Source organism: Microcaecilia unicolor, chromosome 2 (assembly GCF_901765095.1).
Source record: "Microcaecilia unicolor chromosome 2, aMicUni1.1, whole genome shotgun sequence".
In the NCBI taxonomy this organism is placed as follows: Eukaryota; Metazoa; Chordata; class Amphibia; order Gymnophiona; family Siphonopidae; genus Microcaecilia; species Microcaecilia unicolor.
This window is the reverse complement of record NC_044032.1, coordinates 384,131,119-384,146,412: the sequence shown is the minus strand read 5'-3', so window position 1 is coordinate 384,146,412 and position 15,294 is coordinate 384,131,119. Positions and strand designations below refer to the sequence as shown.

At 43.6% G+C, this 15,294-nt stretch overlaps 1 protein-coding gene across 4 annotated transcripts in view; it reads right to left on the bottom strand.

Annotated features, from left to right (window-relative positions):
• The window catches only part of BMP2K (BMP2 inducible kinase), a 326,672-nt gene that overhangs the window by 223,355 nt on the left and 88,023 nt on the right, over positions 1-15,294 (bottom strand). For 3 of the 4 annotated variants that reach the window (XM_030190551.1, XM_030190552.1, XM_030190554.1), the window contains exon 5: positions 9,893-10,014. In XM_030190551.1, the coding sequence (XP_030046411.1) occupies positions 9,893-10,014 (122 nt within the window). Of the gene's footprint in view, positions 1-9,888; positions 10,015-15,294 lie in introns of those variants that run through there. The other variant, XM_030190553.1, reaches the window with a different exon arrangement.

The following is a 15,294-nucleotide window of genomic DNA, read 5'->3' as shown; positions in this document are numbered from 1 at the left end:
CTCAAAAGGAGCTTTCATCAGCTGGGTGAGATGGCATTGAGATCCCATGACACTGGCAGAGGTTTGACAAGAGCAAACCTCTCATGAAGTGAACAACTAAAGGTTGTCCAGAGAGAGGCTTACCTTCTACACGTTGATAAGCACCAATTGCACTGAGGTGAACCCTTATGGAGTTAGTCTTGAGACCACACTCTGACAAGTGTAGAAGGTATTCAAAGCAGGGTCTGTTTAGGACATGAAAGGGAATCTCTGGCCTTGCTGTCACACCAGATGGCAAACTCCTCCATTTAAAAGAATAACACCTCTTAGTGGAATCTTTCCTAGAAGCCAGCAAGACCTGGGAGACACCCAAGGAAGCGAATTCTAGGCTCTCAACATCCAGGCCGTGAGAGCCAGAGACTGGAGGTTGGGATGTAGAAGTGACCCCTCGTTGCGAGAGATGAGGGTCAGAAAGCACTCCAATTAAAGGTGAGATTGGTGAATTGAAGCAAACTGTTCAAGATTTATCTCTAAATGTCCAAGAGCACAAGGAAAAGATCTTTCAGATAGAAAATGAGGTTGAGAAATTAAAGAATTTAACTATAACTCTAGTAAAGGACAAAGAAATCCAGGAAAGAAAATTAGAATACTTGGAAAATAATACTCGGAAGAATAACCTGAGGATGCTGAATTTCCCCAAATCCCCTCTAATATCAGCAGATGAAATGCTTAAAAAATATTTTGGTGAAGTACTGGGGATTTTGAAAGAGGGATTTCCACCTATCACACGGCTCCAGTATATTACTGGAAATGTGAAATTATTGAAAGAGCAACCTCAGATTACAGCAAATTTGAACTTGACTGAATTTCTTGAGACCTCTCTGGAATGTATTACAGAGAGAACAACATTGTTAGTGACTTTTGCTCTTGAACTTGATAAACAAAATATTCTTAGATTATATTTTCGCCATGTAAATGATGTTTTTTTGGGGCAAAAAATACAGATTTTTCCTGACTTAGCTAGGAATACACAGAAGAGAAGAAAGGAATTTTTACTTTATAAATCTAGAGTTTTGAAATTAGGTGCCACTTTTCTTTTGAAATTCCCATGCAAATGTCATATTATGTTTGGTTCTAATAACTATATATTTTTTTCCCCACAAAAATTATTACAATTTATTTCATCCAAGGAAAATGTTCTAGAACCTAATGTGTTGCTATCCTAAATGCGCTGATACGTCGGCTGTGAATTTCAACTATGCCCTTTCCGTTAAGAATATTTGGCTTATTTTTATAGGCCTCTTTTTCTTTCTTTTTTTTTTTCCTAGTATCCTGTCTCAAATTATTGTGGACTAATATTAATTTGTTAATCTTGACTTAGAACCTATATAGATAATAAGTAACTAAAGTTGTTGTTATTTGAGCATTACTGATATTTCCTGATTTATGTCAAGAGATGTAAATATGAAAATTATAAATAAAGAATTAAAAAAAAAAAAAAGAAAGCACTCCAATCTCCACGGTTCCTCAGAGGACAACTCCAGAATAAGAAGAAACCAAATATGACGCAGCCAGTACGGCAAAATCAGGATCATGGTTACACAGTCTTGCTTGAGTTTCAGCAAAGTCTTCCCCACCAGAGGTATGAGAGGAGATGAATACAGAAGGCCTGTTCCCAAACCTTGGAAAAAGGCATCTGACGCTAGTCTGTCGTGGACCTGAAGCCTGGAACACAACTGAGGGACCTTGTGGTTTAGTTCAGTGGCAAAGAGATCCACCAAGGGGGTGCCCCACGCTCGGAAGATTTTGCGGTCTACATCGATACTCAGCAACCACTTGTGAGGTTGCATTACCGTGCACAGCCTGTCGGCCAGACTGTTTACGCCTGCCAAATAAGTGGCTTGGAGAAACATGCAGTGACGGCGCGCCCAAAGCCACATCTGGACGGTTTCCCAAAACACAGGACGAGATCCGGTGACCCCCTGCTTGTTGGTGTAGAACATCGCAACCTGATAGTTTGAATTAACATAATTTGGTTGGATAGTCGATCTCTGAAAGCCTTTAGAGCGTTCCAGATCGCTCGGAGCTCCAGTAGATTGATCTGAAGATCTGTTTCCTGGGGGGACCAGGATCCTTGAATGTGAAAGCCAATCCACATGAGGCCCCCACACCAGAAGAGATGCATCCGTCGTCAGCACTTTCTGCGGCTGAGGAATTTGGAATGGACGTCCTATTGTCAAATTGGATCAAATCGTCCACCATTGAACAGAATGTGCAAAGTCGGTGGACACATGCATGACATCTTCTAGATTCCCCGTGGCCTGATACCACTGAGAAGCTAGGGTCCATTGAGCAGATCACATACGCAGACGTGCCATGGGCGTAACGAACTGTGGAGGCCATGTGCCCCAAGAGTCTCAACATCTGCTGAGCAGTGACTTGCTGATATGCTCAAACCTTGGACACTAGGGACAGAAGGTTGTCTGCCCATGCCTCGGGATGATAGGCTCAAACTGTTCTCGGGTTGAGCAATGCTCCAATGAACTCCAATTTCTGAACCAGAGATGGGACTTGGGCTAATTTAATAAGAACCCTAGTAGTTCCAGCACCTGAATAGTCTTCCACATGGACTCCCAAGCACCAGTCTCCGAGGTGCTCTTCACCAGCCAATCGTCGAGATAAGGGAACACATGCAGTCCCAGTCTGCGTAGCTACGATGCAACTACCGCTAGGCATTTTGTGAACACTCTGGGAGTTGACGCTAGGCCAAAGGGAAGCACGCGGTACTGGAAGTGCTGCATTCCCAGCCGAAATCGAAGATACTTCCTGTGAGCTGGAATATCGGGATATGAGTATAAGTGTCCTTCAAGTACAAAGAGCATAGCCAATTGCTTTCCTGAATCATGGGAAGGGGTGCCCAGGGAAACCATCCTGAACTTTTCTCGGACTAGGAATTTGTTCAGGGCCCTTAGGTATGGGATGGGACGCATCCCCCCTGTTTTCTTGTGCACAAGGAAGTACCTGGAATAGAATCCCAGCCCTTCTTCCACTGGTGGTTCAACCGCATGGGCCTTTAGAAGGGCGGAGAGTTTCTCTGCAAGTACCTACCTGTGCAGAGAGCTGAACAAATGAGCCCTTGGTGGGCAATTTGGAGGTTTTGATTCCAGATTGAGGGTGTATCCTAACTGGACTATTTGAAGAACCCACCGGTCAGAGGTTACGAGAGGGCACCTTTGGTGAAAAAACATTAACCTCCCCCCAACCGGCAAATCAGTAACGCACGCAGGACGCTGCTGTGGGATTCCGGCAATGGAGGATTTGTCTTAATGTGAGTGAACCTTGGAAGAATATCTATATATGCCAATCTATAGACCCCTGAAGAAGGCCTCTTTGGCCACAACACGGACCGTGTAGGGTCTTAATAAATTAATTTGGCTTTTGTATATTTGTGATTTTAGTTTGGTCTTTCTGCACATCTTCCGTTTTTGTTGTTTTTTTATTTAAGGACACCTGATCTACTACGGTCTCTTTTGCAACCTCAATAGCAGGATACCCTATCTTCCCTGTTTTGGTGATATCTTTGGAAGATACCTTATCCCGAACCATGCGCTTTTGAGCGACTGTTGGCCTTCCCACCATTTCTAGTTTAAAAGCTGCTCTATCTCCTTTTTAAATGCCAATGCCACAGCCTGGTCCCACCCTGGTCAAGGTGGAGCCCATCCTTTCGGAATAGGCTCCCCCCCCCCCTCCCCAGAATGTTGTCCAGTCCCTAAGAAATCTAAAGCCCTCCTCCCTGCACCATCGTCTCATCCACGCACTGAGACTCCGGAGCTCTGCCTGTCTCTTGGGCCCTGCGCGTGGAACGGGTAGCATTTCAGAAAATGCTACCCTAGAGGATCTGGATTTGAGCTTTCTAAGAGCTTAAATTTGGATTCCAGAACCTCTCTCCCACATTTTCCTATGTCATTGGTACCCACATGTACCAAGACAGCCGGTTCCTCCCCAGCACTATCTAAAATCTTATCTAGGTGACGCGTGAGGTCCGCCACCTTCGCACCAGGCAGGCAAGTCACCAGGCAATCCTCACGTCCACCAGCCACCCAGCTATCTATATGCCTAATGATCGAATCACCAACTACAACAGCTGTCCTAACCTTTCCCTCCCGGGCAGCACTTGGAGACATATCCTCGGTGCGAGAGGATACTACATCCCCTGGTGGGCAGGTCCCGGCTACAGGAGTACTTCCTACTTCACCAGGGTGATGCTCTCCTTCTAGGAGACCTTCCTCCTCCAAGGTAGCACAGGGGCTACTAGATTGGAGGTGGGACTTCTCTACAACATCCCTGTAGGTCTCCTCTATGTACCTCTCTGTCTCCCTCAGCTCCACCAAGTCTGCTATTCTAGCCTCAAGAGAACAGACATTCTCTGAGCGCTAGGAGCTCTTTGCATCGGGTACACAAATATGACATCTCACCAACTGGGAGAAAATCAGTATGGAGGGGGAGTGGTCCTCCCAGCGTCTATGCTTCTCGGGTGCCAGTGCCCTTGGTGCCCTGTAGCTCCCGGCACTGTGGTTGAGGGAGAACGGTGGCAGTACTTCTTAGCCTTCGCTTGATGCACCTCACAGAGGCTCCCGGGGGGACTGCATTGCAGGAGGCCTCGAGGCAGGTGGAGACCCACTCAATGCCTTGCTGCTCCCAGTGTGTCTTGGTCTCTCAAGCAGCCATGCCTACCTCCACTCCAAACATTGGTGCTTCCCTCGATGCCGAAGGACCAGACTGAGCCCCAACAAGTTTCTCTCACTGGGCTATGGTCGAGCCCAAGGCATTGTATACACCACAAATGGGTTATCTGTGCCTGAGATGGTCCGGTTGCACAGAGTACAGCGTTTGAAGCCACTGGGAGTCTTCGATGACATAGAAGGGGACACCGCCCTAGACAAATAAAAAAAAGCAATTGTGCTGACAAAAAAAAAACACAACAAAAGGGAAAAACCAGCCGAGCAGGCCTAAGGACAGCCACAACTAAAAATAAAGGAAACTTTACGAAGATCCAAAAACTAAGAAAATAAAGGGAAGTTAATTTTTTTTTTTTTTTTAACAAAGCAAAAAAAGGAAAATAAAGGCGAAATGTTGAAAAAACGAAGAACTATAGGCTTTCCTGGGCGATAAAACAGAGCTAGATAACTGCCGCTCCTCACACGGAAAAAATAACTGATCAGCACGGCTGCGCAGCAGATGGGAAGGCACTCTGAGCATGCACAGCTGGGCGCGCGTCGCGCTCAGAAGGCTCTAGCAAAGATTTTTTGCTATTTGGAATGCCGGTTCCCAGGCCGGTGCAGATCGCCAACCAACTTGTGAGGATTATTCAGCCTACTTGTCCTCGGAGAATGTAGTTCCTTATATCTTGTTTAACTGTACAAAAGAACTTGCCTTGGGTTTAACCACCCATCTATTTATCCCAACTAACTCTGTATTACCCATCCTGTTCCCATCTATATAACTGCACTTGGCTGCTCAGCTAGTAGCGCTTTAGAAATGTTAAGTAGTAGTAAGTAGTAGTAGCTACATGGTAAGCTACTTTGTAGAAAAGCATTAGCATCATATCTGTTTAATTTGAATATTTTAATGCGTGCTTATTTAACAGCACTGCATTCAAATAACATAAGTCAGCATAATACCAATGAAACACGTAATACTGTTTTGAGGTAGTCCTATTAAATTTCAATTTGCTGTTTTCAAGTTTACCTCATTTATTGTATTTGCTTATACTTTACTATTGTTATGTTTTTAACAAAATTGTAAGCTTTATGTTAAACTGTACCTGCTGCACACCGTCTTGAGTGAATCTCTTCATAAAAGTAGTTAATAAAACCAATCTATATAAAGCAGATGCATGTGTTTGTTTGTCCGTGTTCAAACTCCTTCGGCTCCCGAAGAGCTACGGCCACCAAACCCCACATGTAGACTCTACCTGCCGTTGCTGAGGTTATTGTGTAGTTTGAAGTGATTCAGCTCACAGGGGCACTCAGAGGACGGGGGGGGGGGGGGGGGGGGGGGGGGGGGGAATCAATACCTCCATCCATTAAATGAATAGGCTGCAGGCTGGAAAGTTCTTTCTTGCTGCTGCTAAGCGACAAACTGCTTGGGACAGGGTGAGGACTCAGAGACTGGTGAGGAGAAACATGGACATCAGCAGTGCAGTTGTCCCTCTTTCATTCTCTAATACCTTCTTCCCTAACAATTTCAGTACAAGGGAGGTTCAGAGACTGGTGGGAACAGGGTAAGGTTCTAATTACATAACAACAAAATGTATAAAAAAATAATTTTATTTTCTATCAGGTCATTTTTTTTTCAAGTCATCTTGGTCCCGGGCTCTGTTTCCCTCTGTCTTCGCTTAACCCACTTGCCAGGGTCTCCTGCCGATTTGACACTTCTTCTCTCTCTTTGTCCCCTATACTTTTCTGTCCAGCATCTCACGTGTCCATCTCCCCACATTCATCATCACCACTCTATGGCCCCATCCCTTCCCTTTGTGTGCAGCTTCATTCTTGTGTTCTACAGTGGGGAAATAAGTATTTGATCCCTTGCTGATTTTGTAAGTTTGCCCACTGACAAAGACATGAGCAGCCCATAATTGAAGGGTAGGTTATTGGTAACAGTGAGAGATAGCACATCACAAATTAAATCCGGAAAATCACATTGTGGAAAGTATATGAATTTATTTGCATTCTGCAGAGGGATATAAGTATTTAATCCCTCTGGCAAACAAGACCTAATACTTGGTGGCAAAACCCTTGTTGGCAAGCACAGCGGTCAGACGTCTTCTGTAGTTGATGATGAGGTTTGCACACATGTCAGGAGGAATTTTGGTCCACTCCTCTTTGCAGATCATCTCTAAATCATTAAGAGTTCTGGGCTGTCGCTTGGCAACTCGCATCTTCAGCTCCCTCCATAAGTTTTCAATGGGATTAAGGTCTGGTGACTGGCTAGGCCACTCCATGACCCTAATGTGCTTCTTCCTGAGCCACTCCTTTGTTGCCTTGGCTGTATGTTTTGGGTCATTGTCGTGCTGGAAGACCCAGCCACGACCCATTTTTAAGGCCCTGGCGGAGGGAAGGAGGTTGTCACTCAGAATTGTACGGTACATGGCCCCATCCATTCTCCCATTGATGCGGTGAAGTAGTCCTGTGCCCTTAGCAGAGAAACACCCCCAAAACATAACATTTCCACCTCCATGCTTGACAGTGGGGACGGTGTTCTTTGGGTCATAGGCAGCATTTCTCTTCCTCCAAACATGGCGAGTTGAGTTCATGCCAAAGAGCTCAATTTTTGTCTCATCTGACCACAGCACCTTCTCCCAATCACTCTCGGCATCATCCAGGTGTTCACTGGCAAACTTCAGACGGGCCGTCACATGTGCCTTCCGGAGCAGGGGGACCTTGCGGGCACTGCAGGATTGCAATCCGTTATGTCGTAATGTGTTACCAATGGTTTCGTGGTGACAGTGGTCCATCTGCCTTGAGATCATTGACAAGTTCCCCCCTTGTAGTTGTAGGCTGATTTCTAACCTTCCTCATGATCAAGGATACCCCACGAGGTGAGATTTTGCGTGGAGCCCCAGATCTTTGTCGATTGACAGTCATTTTGTACTTCTTCCATTTTCTTACTATGGCACCAACAGTTGTCTCCTTCTCGCCCAGCGTCTTACTGATGGTTTTGTAGCCCATTCCAGCCTTGTGCAGGTGTATGATCTTGTCCCTGACATCCTTAGACAGCTCCTTGCTCTTGGCCATTTTGTAGAGGTTAGAGTCTGACTGATTCACTGAGTCTGTGGACAGGTGTCTTTCATACAGGTGACCATTGCCGACAGCTGTCTGTCATGCAGGTAACGAGTTGATTTGGAGCATCTACCTGGTCTGTAGGGGCCAGATCTCTTACTGGTTGGTGGGGATCAAATACTTATTTCCCTCTGCAGAATGCAAATAAATTCATATACTTTCCACAATGTGATTTTCCGGATTTAATTTGTGATGTGCTATCTCTCACTGTTACCAATAACCTACCCTTCAATTATGGGCTGCTCATGTCTTTGTCAGTGGGCAAACTTACAAAATCAGCAAGGGATCAAATACTTATTTCCCCCACTGTATGCCTCCCCAAGTCCAGCATCTTCCTTCTGTGTTCATATTCTCCATGTCTAGCATTTTCCCTCTGTGTCCATATACCCCTCCGTGCCCACATACCATCCACATACAGCATCTCCCCTTTGTGTTCCTGTCCCTCCATACCCCATCATTGCCCCTCTATTTCTGTATATCTCCCTGTGTCCAGCTTCTCCCCTCTCTTCCTCCCCCACACTGTCTCCCTCCGCTGTGTTCAGTATTTTACTCCCTCTTTCATCTCCTTAGTTCAGCATCTTTTTCTCTCCCCTCTCCCTGCAGGTCCAGCCTATCAACACCTCCCCACCATGAGTCCAGCACCTCTCTCCCTTCCTTCCCTCTCTCTTCTCCCCCATGGATCCAGCGCCTCTCTCCTCTCCAGCCCTTCCCTGCAGTCCAGCACCTTTCTCCTTTGCCCACAGCCTCCCCCCCACAGTCCAGCATCTCTTTCTCTTCCTTCCCTCCTCCCCATGGGTCCAGTGCTTTCTCTCCAGCCCTCCTCCTCCTCCCCCCCCCCCACAATCCAGTACCTCTACCCCTTGCTCCCCAGCCCTCCCCCCCCCCATGGTCCAGACTCCAACATTCCCTCAAGCACCCCTATGGGTTTGGCACTGTGTCTTCCTTCAACCCCCTCCCGCCACTGAAACTCTACCTAATGGAGCCGCCAATGATCCTCACAGGCCCACTCTCTTCCAAGGCCCACCTTCTGATGCAACTTCCAGAAAGTTGCATCAGAAGGCAGGACCCAGCAGAGAGAAGGCCCCAGAGCAGGCCTGTGAGGATCATTGTCGGTGGCTCCTTAAGAGATACTGTGGCAGGAGGAAGCTACAGAAATGCCCAACCATCAGAAGTAATTGCATGTTTTTGTTTTTTTACCACGGGAGCAAGGCTTTTTACTGTTCCCGTGGGGAGATAAAACGTTTTGCTCCCAAATCCACAGTAAATGTGCCAAATTTGCTTCTGTTATCGCGTGTTCACCGCAATTTACTGAAGGTCCCCATCCCCGAGTCATTCTCTACGCCAGGGACAGTGAAATGCTTAGTATATCTGAATTTAACTCACCTAGAGGTCCTACTTGTCAGCTAAATCCAAATAAATTTAATCTGGCTTCTATCCAAAAATGGTTCGAGGCAGATTACAACAGGTAAAAAAAATAAGCTATTTGTTGTCTTATGCTTTACCTCTGCATGAGCAGGGAATTAAAATATCTACTGTAAATGCCTAATTTCGGAACTGGGCAAAATTTGGTATTAGCACTTATGCCTTTGGAAATTATTTAGTATATGGAGTAAATCTTTCCAATCATGTTCAAATACAGAATCTGTGATTCTTTTCTATCAGTCACAACATAATTAAAAACGGATTTTAACTTCTACTATAAATGTTCTTACATTTCTTGCACTTTTGATGAGGTACAAAACACACAAAAATATTACTAGTCTCACAAAGAGAAGATTATCTGTCTGTGGGATACGGTTTGACCTAATAAATTAATTGGTTAAGTACCTGATCTCATTCAGAATAATTTTTTCCTATTTCACTGCATTTAGCAAAAAAAAAAAAAAAAAAAAAAAAAAGCAATAAAACTACCACCACTCAGCTATCACCACCTCCACTTCCAGGGACACAAAAAATTAGCAACAGTAAAGTGGCTGAATGAACTCGCAAAGCCAAGGCATAGTCATACAGTGCGTGGTGCTGACAAATACATTTTTCTTTAATAAGAGCATAAAATAGCTACAAGAACTTACTTTTTTATTTCATCCTCAACTATGTTAACTCCATCTTTATGTGGATTAAGGAATTTATTTGTGGCACTGCCGAAGTCACAAAGAACATAATTTCCATTGTCGTTCAGCAAAATATTTTCTACCTTAAAAAAAAAAAAAAAAAAAAGTGAACATGGATAGGAACTCAAATATGAAAATAATATAGAACAAACAGGTCTCTACTCCTGCAGTATATATGGTTAACAGAATTATTATTTTTTTTTTTTTACACGGAATGCCTTGGCCAACAATATTTTTTTAAATGAACATACCAAAAAATTAATAAATCACTAAGTAGGTCTTTTGCAAAGGCACGCTATCATTTTTAGCATGTTCTAAAAATTCAGATGCCCTAAACGTTAAGATGCCCATAGGCATATAATGGGCATCCCAGCATTTAGAGCACACTAATTCTTAACACTCACTAAAAACGCTAGTGCACCTTGTAAAAGGGGCCCTAAGATCACTCATTGTAAAACTGAATATAACTGAAACCTTACACTTAGGGTTTCCCCTCTCTAAGGCCCTTAGGTCACATTTGAATTACGTCTATTTTAAAATTATCATTGTACTAATAAAAGTCAAAGGATTCCATCTGCTCTGAACTTGCTCAAGCTCAGGATTATTTTCCTTGAAAAAGAATCTGCCAAAGTGAAGTATAAGCAAGCAATTAGAATGTACAGATGCAGCAATAAATATTCTTCAGGTTTCAATGCAGAGGATATTTCTAGCCAAATACACAATAACATTCTCTCAGAAACAGACTGCATGTTTATAAAGCAGAAATAGTTTTGTTAATGAAGATTGCCAGAGTTACATTTAATAAATTCAAAAGAATTCTAAAATAAAATATGATAGAATGATACACAAAAGAAAATGTGGAGTCTGCCAGATGGCTCACTGGAAGGACTAGGGTTTGACTCCCAAGGCAGTTTAAGATAGGGCTGTCGAGTGAGTCGTGGAGTCAGAAGCAATTTTAGATAGATTCGGAGTTGGTAAAAACGTTCAAACTTCAGCTTCAAAATGAAAATTTACAACAATATATTCCATCCATTTTTTGCTTCATATTCATTCCTCAGATTTCAAATCAATATATTTTGTGGTCTACTAGTCCTAAATTTGTACGTAAAGAAATAACCCATATTTCTGTAATTACTGAAATTTCTCTTAGGATTTACTGTACATAGGAGTCGTCTGGGTCAAGCAGTAAAAATAGAGTCGAAAGTTTGGTGTATTAACTCCACAGCCATGGTTTAAGATGCTGAAAAGAATTTAATACAACTTAACAGCTGAAATGCAAAATTTCCAGAACCATAAACCAAATGTGTAATCAATAAACCAAAATATTTTACACAGCAACATTTACAAAAATATACAAATAAAAATTATGAAATCACAACAAATGATCCTGCAGAATAGACTGTTCAGAGAAAAGGATAAATTGTCTTTTCAGCTTTTACCCCTCACGAAACCACCACTACAATTTTTTTTGTTTTTTCAAATTTTTTTTTTTTTCTTTTGTGGACTGCCACAGCTTTTGAGTAGCTTTTTTTGCTGCCCTATTTTTGATTTACCATGGACAGAAATAGCAAAAATATCTACCTATAGTAGGTATTCTCCAAGGACAGTAGCCTTATATTCTCACATATGGGCAACGCAGATGGTCCAGAACTTGTAACAAACTTAAAATAGGTCTGAGCGTGAGATGCACCGCGCATGTGTGAGTGCCTTCCCACCCACGGGACCAGCAATTAAATATAAAGAACCAAAAAAAAAAAAAAAAAGAGAACGCCAAGGGGAGGTGGTGGGAGGATAACGTGAGAATATAAGGTCTGCTGTCCTCTGAGAAGTATCTTCGCTTTCTCCAAGGAAAAGCAGGCCTATAATTCTCACACATGGGAATCCCTAGATACCAGGCTCACCCAAAACCACCAGTGGTTAACTGGACCTTGCAACGGTGAGGGCAAAAAAGTAATTAACCTGAAAGTATATACAATCTGAGTGAGAGTGCAGCCTGGAAAAGAACAAAACAGGCCTAGGAGGATGGAGAGACCCCAAACAAATTCTGCACAACTGTCTGTCCAAACCGACTATCGCATTGGGTATCCTGCTCAAGGCAGTAATGAGATGTGAATGTATGTACTGAAGACCACATTGCAGTCTTGCAAACTTTCTTCATCGGAGGCTGACCTCAAGTGGGCTACCGACACAGCCATGGCACAGTGAGGCCTGACATGACCTTCAAAGGTCAGCCCAGCCTGGGCATAAGTGAAAAAAATGCAATCTGCCAGCCAATTGGAAATGGTGCGTTTCCCCAATGGTGACCCCCCCCCCCCCCCCCTTCCTATTGGTTCAAAGAAACAAAAACTTGGGTGGACTGTCTGTAGGGTCTAGCCCGCGCCAAGTAAAAAGCTAATGCTTGCTTACAGTGCAAGGAGTGCAGTGAGCTTTTGCCAGGATGGCATAAGGTTGTGGGAAGAATGTTAGCAAGTCAATCAACTGGTTCAGCTGTAACTTGGACACAACCTTAGGTAGCAACTTAGGGTGCATGTGGAGGACTACTCTGTTATGATAAACTTTGCATATAAGTTGCATCCGCCACTAAGGGCTGAACTCAATGACCCCTGCAAGCTGAAGTAACAGCCACCAAAAAATATGACCTTCCAGGTGGTAAAATTAGCTCTTACCTGTAATTTTCTTTCCATTAGTCCCAACAGATCAATCCAGAGACCTGCTGGTAGTAGGGACATAACCCACAAGTCTCTGGATTGATCTGTAGGACGCTATGGAACAAGTATTTCAGATGACAGGAATCAAGTGGCTCAAAAGGAACTTTCATCAGCTGGGTGAGAACGAGGTTGAGGTTCCATGGCACAGGCAGAGATTTGACGGGGGGGTTTCAGAACAGCAAATCTCTCATGAAGCAAACAACTAGAGGCTGTCCAGAGATGGGCTTACCCTCTACATATTGATAAGCACTAATTGTGCTGAGGTGAACTCTTATGGAGTTGGTCTTGAGACCAGACTCAGAGAGGTGCAAAAGGTATTCAAGCAGGGTCTGTGCAGGGCAGGAAATAGGATCTGGGCCTTGTCCTCAAACCAGAAAGCAAACCTCCTCAATTTGAGTAGCACCTCTTAGTGGAATCTTTTCTGGAAGCCAGTAAGACCCTTGAGACACCCTCAGGAAGATGCAAGGAAGTAAATTCTAAGCTCTCAACATTCAGACTGGAGGTTGGGATACAGAAGAGATCCCTCATTCTGCGTGATGAGGGTCAGAAAACACTCCAATCCCAACAGTTCTTTGGAGGATAACTCCAGAGGAAGAGGGAATCAGATCTGCCAAGGCCAGAAGACAACAATCAAGATCACGAACCCGCAGTCTTGCTGAGTTTCAGCAAAGTCTTCCCTACAAGAGGAATGAGAAGATACACATACAGAAGTCTGTCTCCCAATGAAAGAGGAAGATATCCAACGCTAGTCTGTCATGGGCCTGGAGCCTGGAACAGAACTGATGGACTTTGTGAATGGACTGAGTGGCAAAAAGATCCACCAAGGATCCAACACTGAAAAGATCTCTTAAGGTTTATTGAAGAAAAACAATAAAATGACTCAACGCAGTCCTGCGCTTCGGCGTCATGTGCACATGCCCCCTTCTCATTTTTGAGTCTGCTAAATCAGACATACTGCGCACCAAGAACCGCAAGTACAGGATCATGAACAGCTGGTATGACTGGATATGGGAGATGAGCATGGAGGCCTAATACATCCAGGGTTCTAGCTTCTCTGCCAGGGGGGCACCAAAGCATACTGCCTAGAACTTCTGGCCCTTTAAAGCGCGGATTCTACCACCAGGGAATAAGGCAACTAGGACCTATCAAACCCAGGGGAAGACTGAATCTGGTACATTGTGTCAAATTTCTTGGGGAGGAGAAGGACCGACAGAGGGGAATCCCAATTCTTCACTTGAATGTTCCATAAGATCTTGTGAAGCAGGACCTTCACAGCCTCTCTAGGAGGAGAATCAGTCCAGAACCTTGAACATCTTAGCCCTGGGCTCGTCCTCCACTTCCAAAGGAACTGGGATGGCAGCTGCCATCTCCTTCACAAAAGAGTGGAAGGAAAGGCTCTTGGGTCATTCCATGCCAAGTGGTCTAAAATTAAAAAAAGGTCCCATCATCATGTTCTCCAATTTTGTTCAAATTTTATCTGTTGCGCGAGTCAGGTGTTAAATTAAGTTTCCCCAAATTTGAGGTCTCTAACTGCAATAGTTGCAGATCTAGACCCCCTTTTCTGAAAGGTTGTCAAGTCCATGAGCGCACAACATTTACCAAAATGCCATTTTTGGGGTCTAATAAAATCCAAACATTTATAAGAATGGCTAAAAAATTCAAATCCTGTACAGTTTTGATGCTAATTCCGATGAAATACATTTTAACATTATGGATGCAAAATCCAGTCAAACAAGTTGACTCAAAGTGTGCATCAAAATTGGTTGTGACTCATCGGAACATATTTGGACCAATATTCAGACCACAACAACTTCCATGCAAACAAAGATACGGACTTGAAATTTTGAACAAGCATTATTGCTTGTGCTGGACATAATACTGCCAGATTTGCAACTAACCAGCATCTATAACCGCCCTGCAGGATCTCTTCAAAGTTGGCACTGTCGACACAAATGGTAAAATGTACCAAAGTTCAAAGCCAATTATTAAAAAAGAGTCCGCCTGAATCAGTTTGTGAACAGTATCATCTGAAACAGAAAATTGTGTTCTACAACACTGATGTTTTTGTTTTGCAATGCCACCATTAAGTAGCCATTTACTCAGGTAACAGTATGTTATATTAGTACGCTTGATGCACTAATTTTTCTTCATTTCTAGGAAACAGTCTTAATAGTCGCTTAAAAGTATTGACATAATTATTTATTCATTCGTATTTTATTTGTTGATTGTCCAATCGTTTATTGTGCGCTGTTATCAGTTTGGTCATGCCATACTTTGACCTGAGTAAATAGATGCTGATTAGTTGCAAATCTGGCAGTATTATGTCCAGAGAGAATTGGACCGATCACAATTCCAGAATTGACCAATATCGGAGCCAACAAAGAGAGTTAAAAATATCTAAGTACAAGCGCGATGATAATGATTACACTAAGGGCTTTGTGTATGGTGGATGGACAAAAGACGTAGGGGACATAGAGGACAGGGGACTGGTAGGAGAGTTCAGTTTAAGATGTCATCAAGTGACTCATCCAGTGAGGAGGATAATAAACGGGTTAAAAGCCAGCAGAGGGGTTTTGGGGACACATGGAGGATCAGAAATGGATAGTTTATTACCAAGCTTCTTTTTTACGGTTGCCGAATCAGGGTCAGGACGTA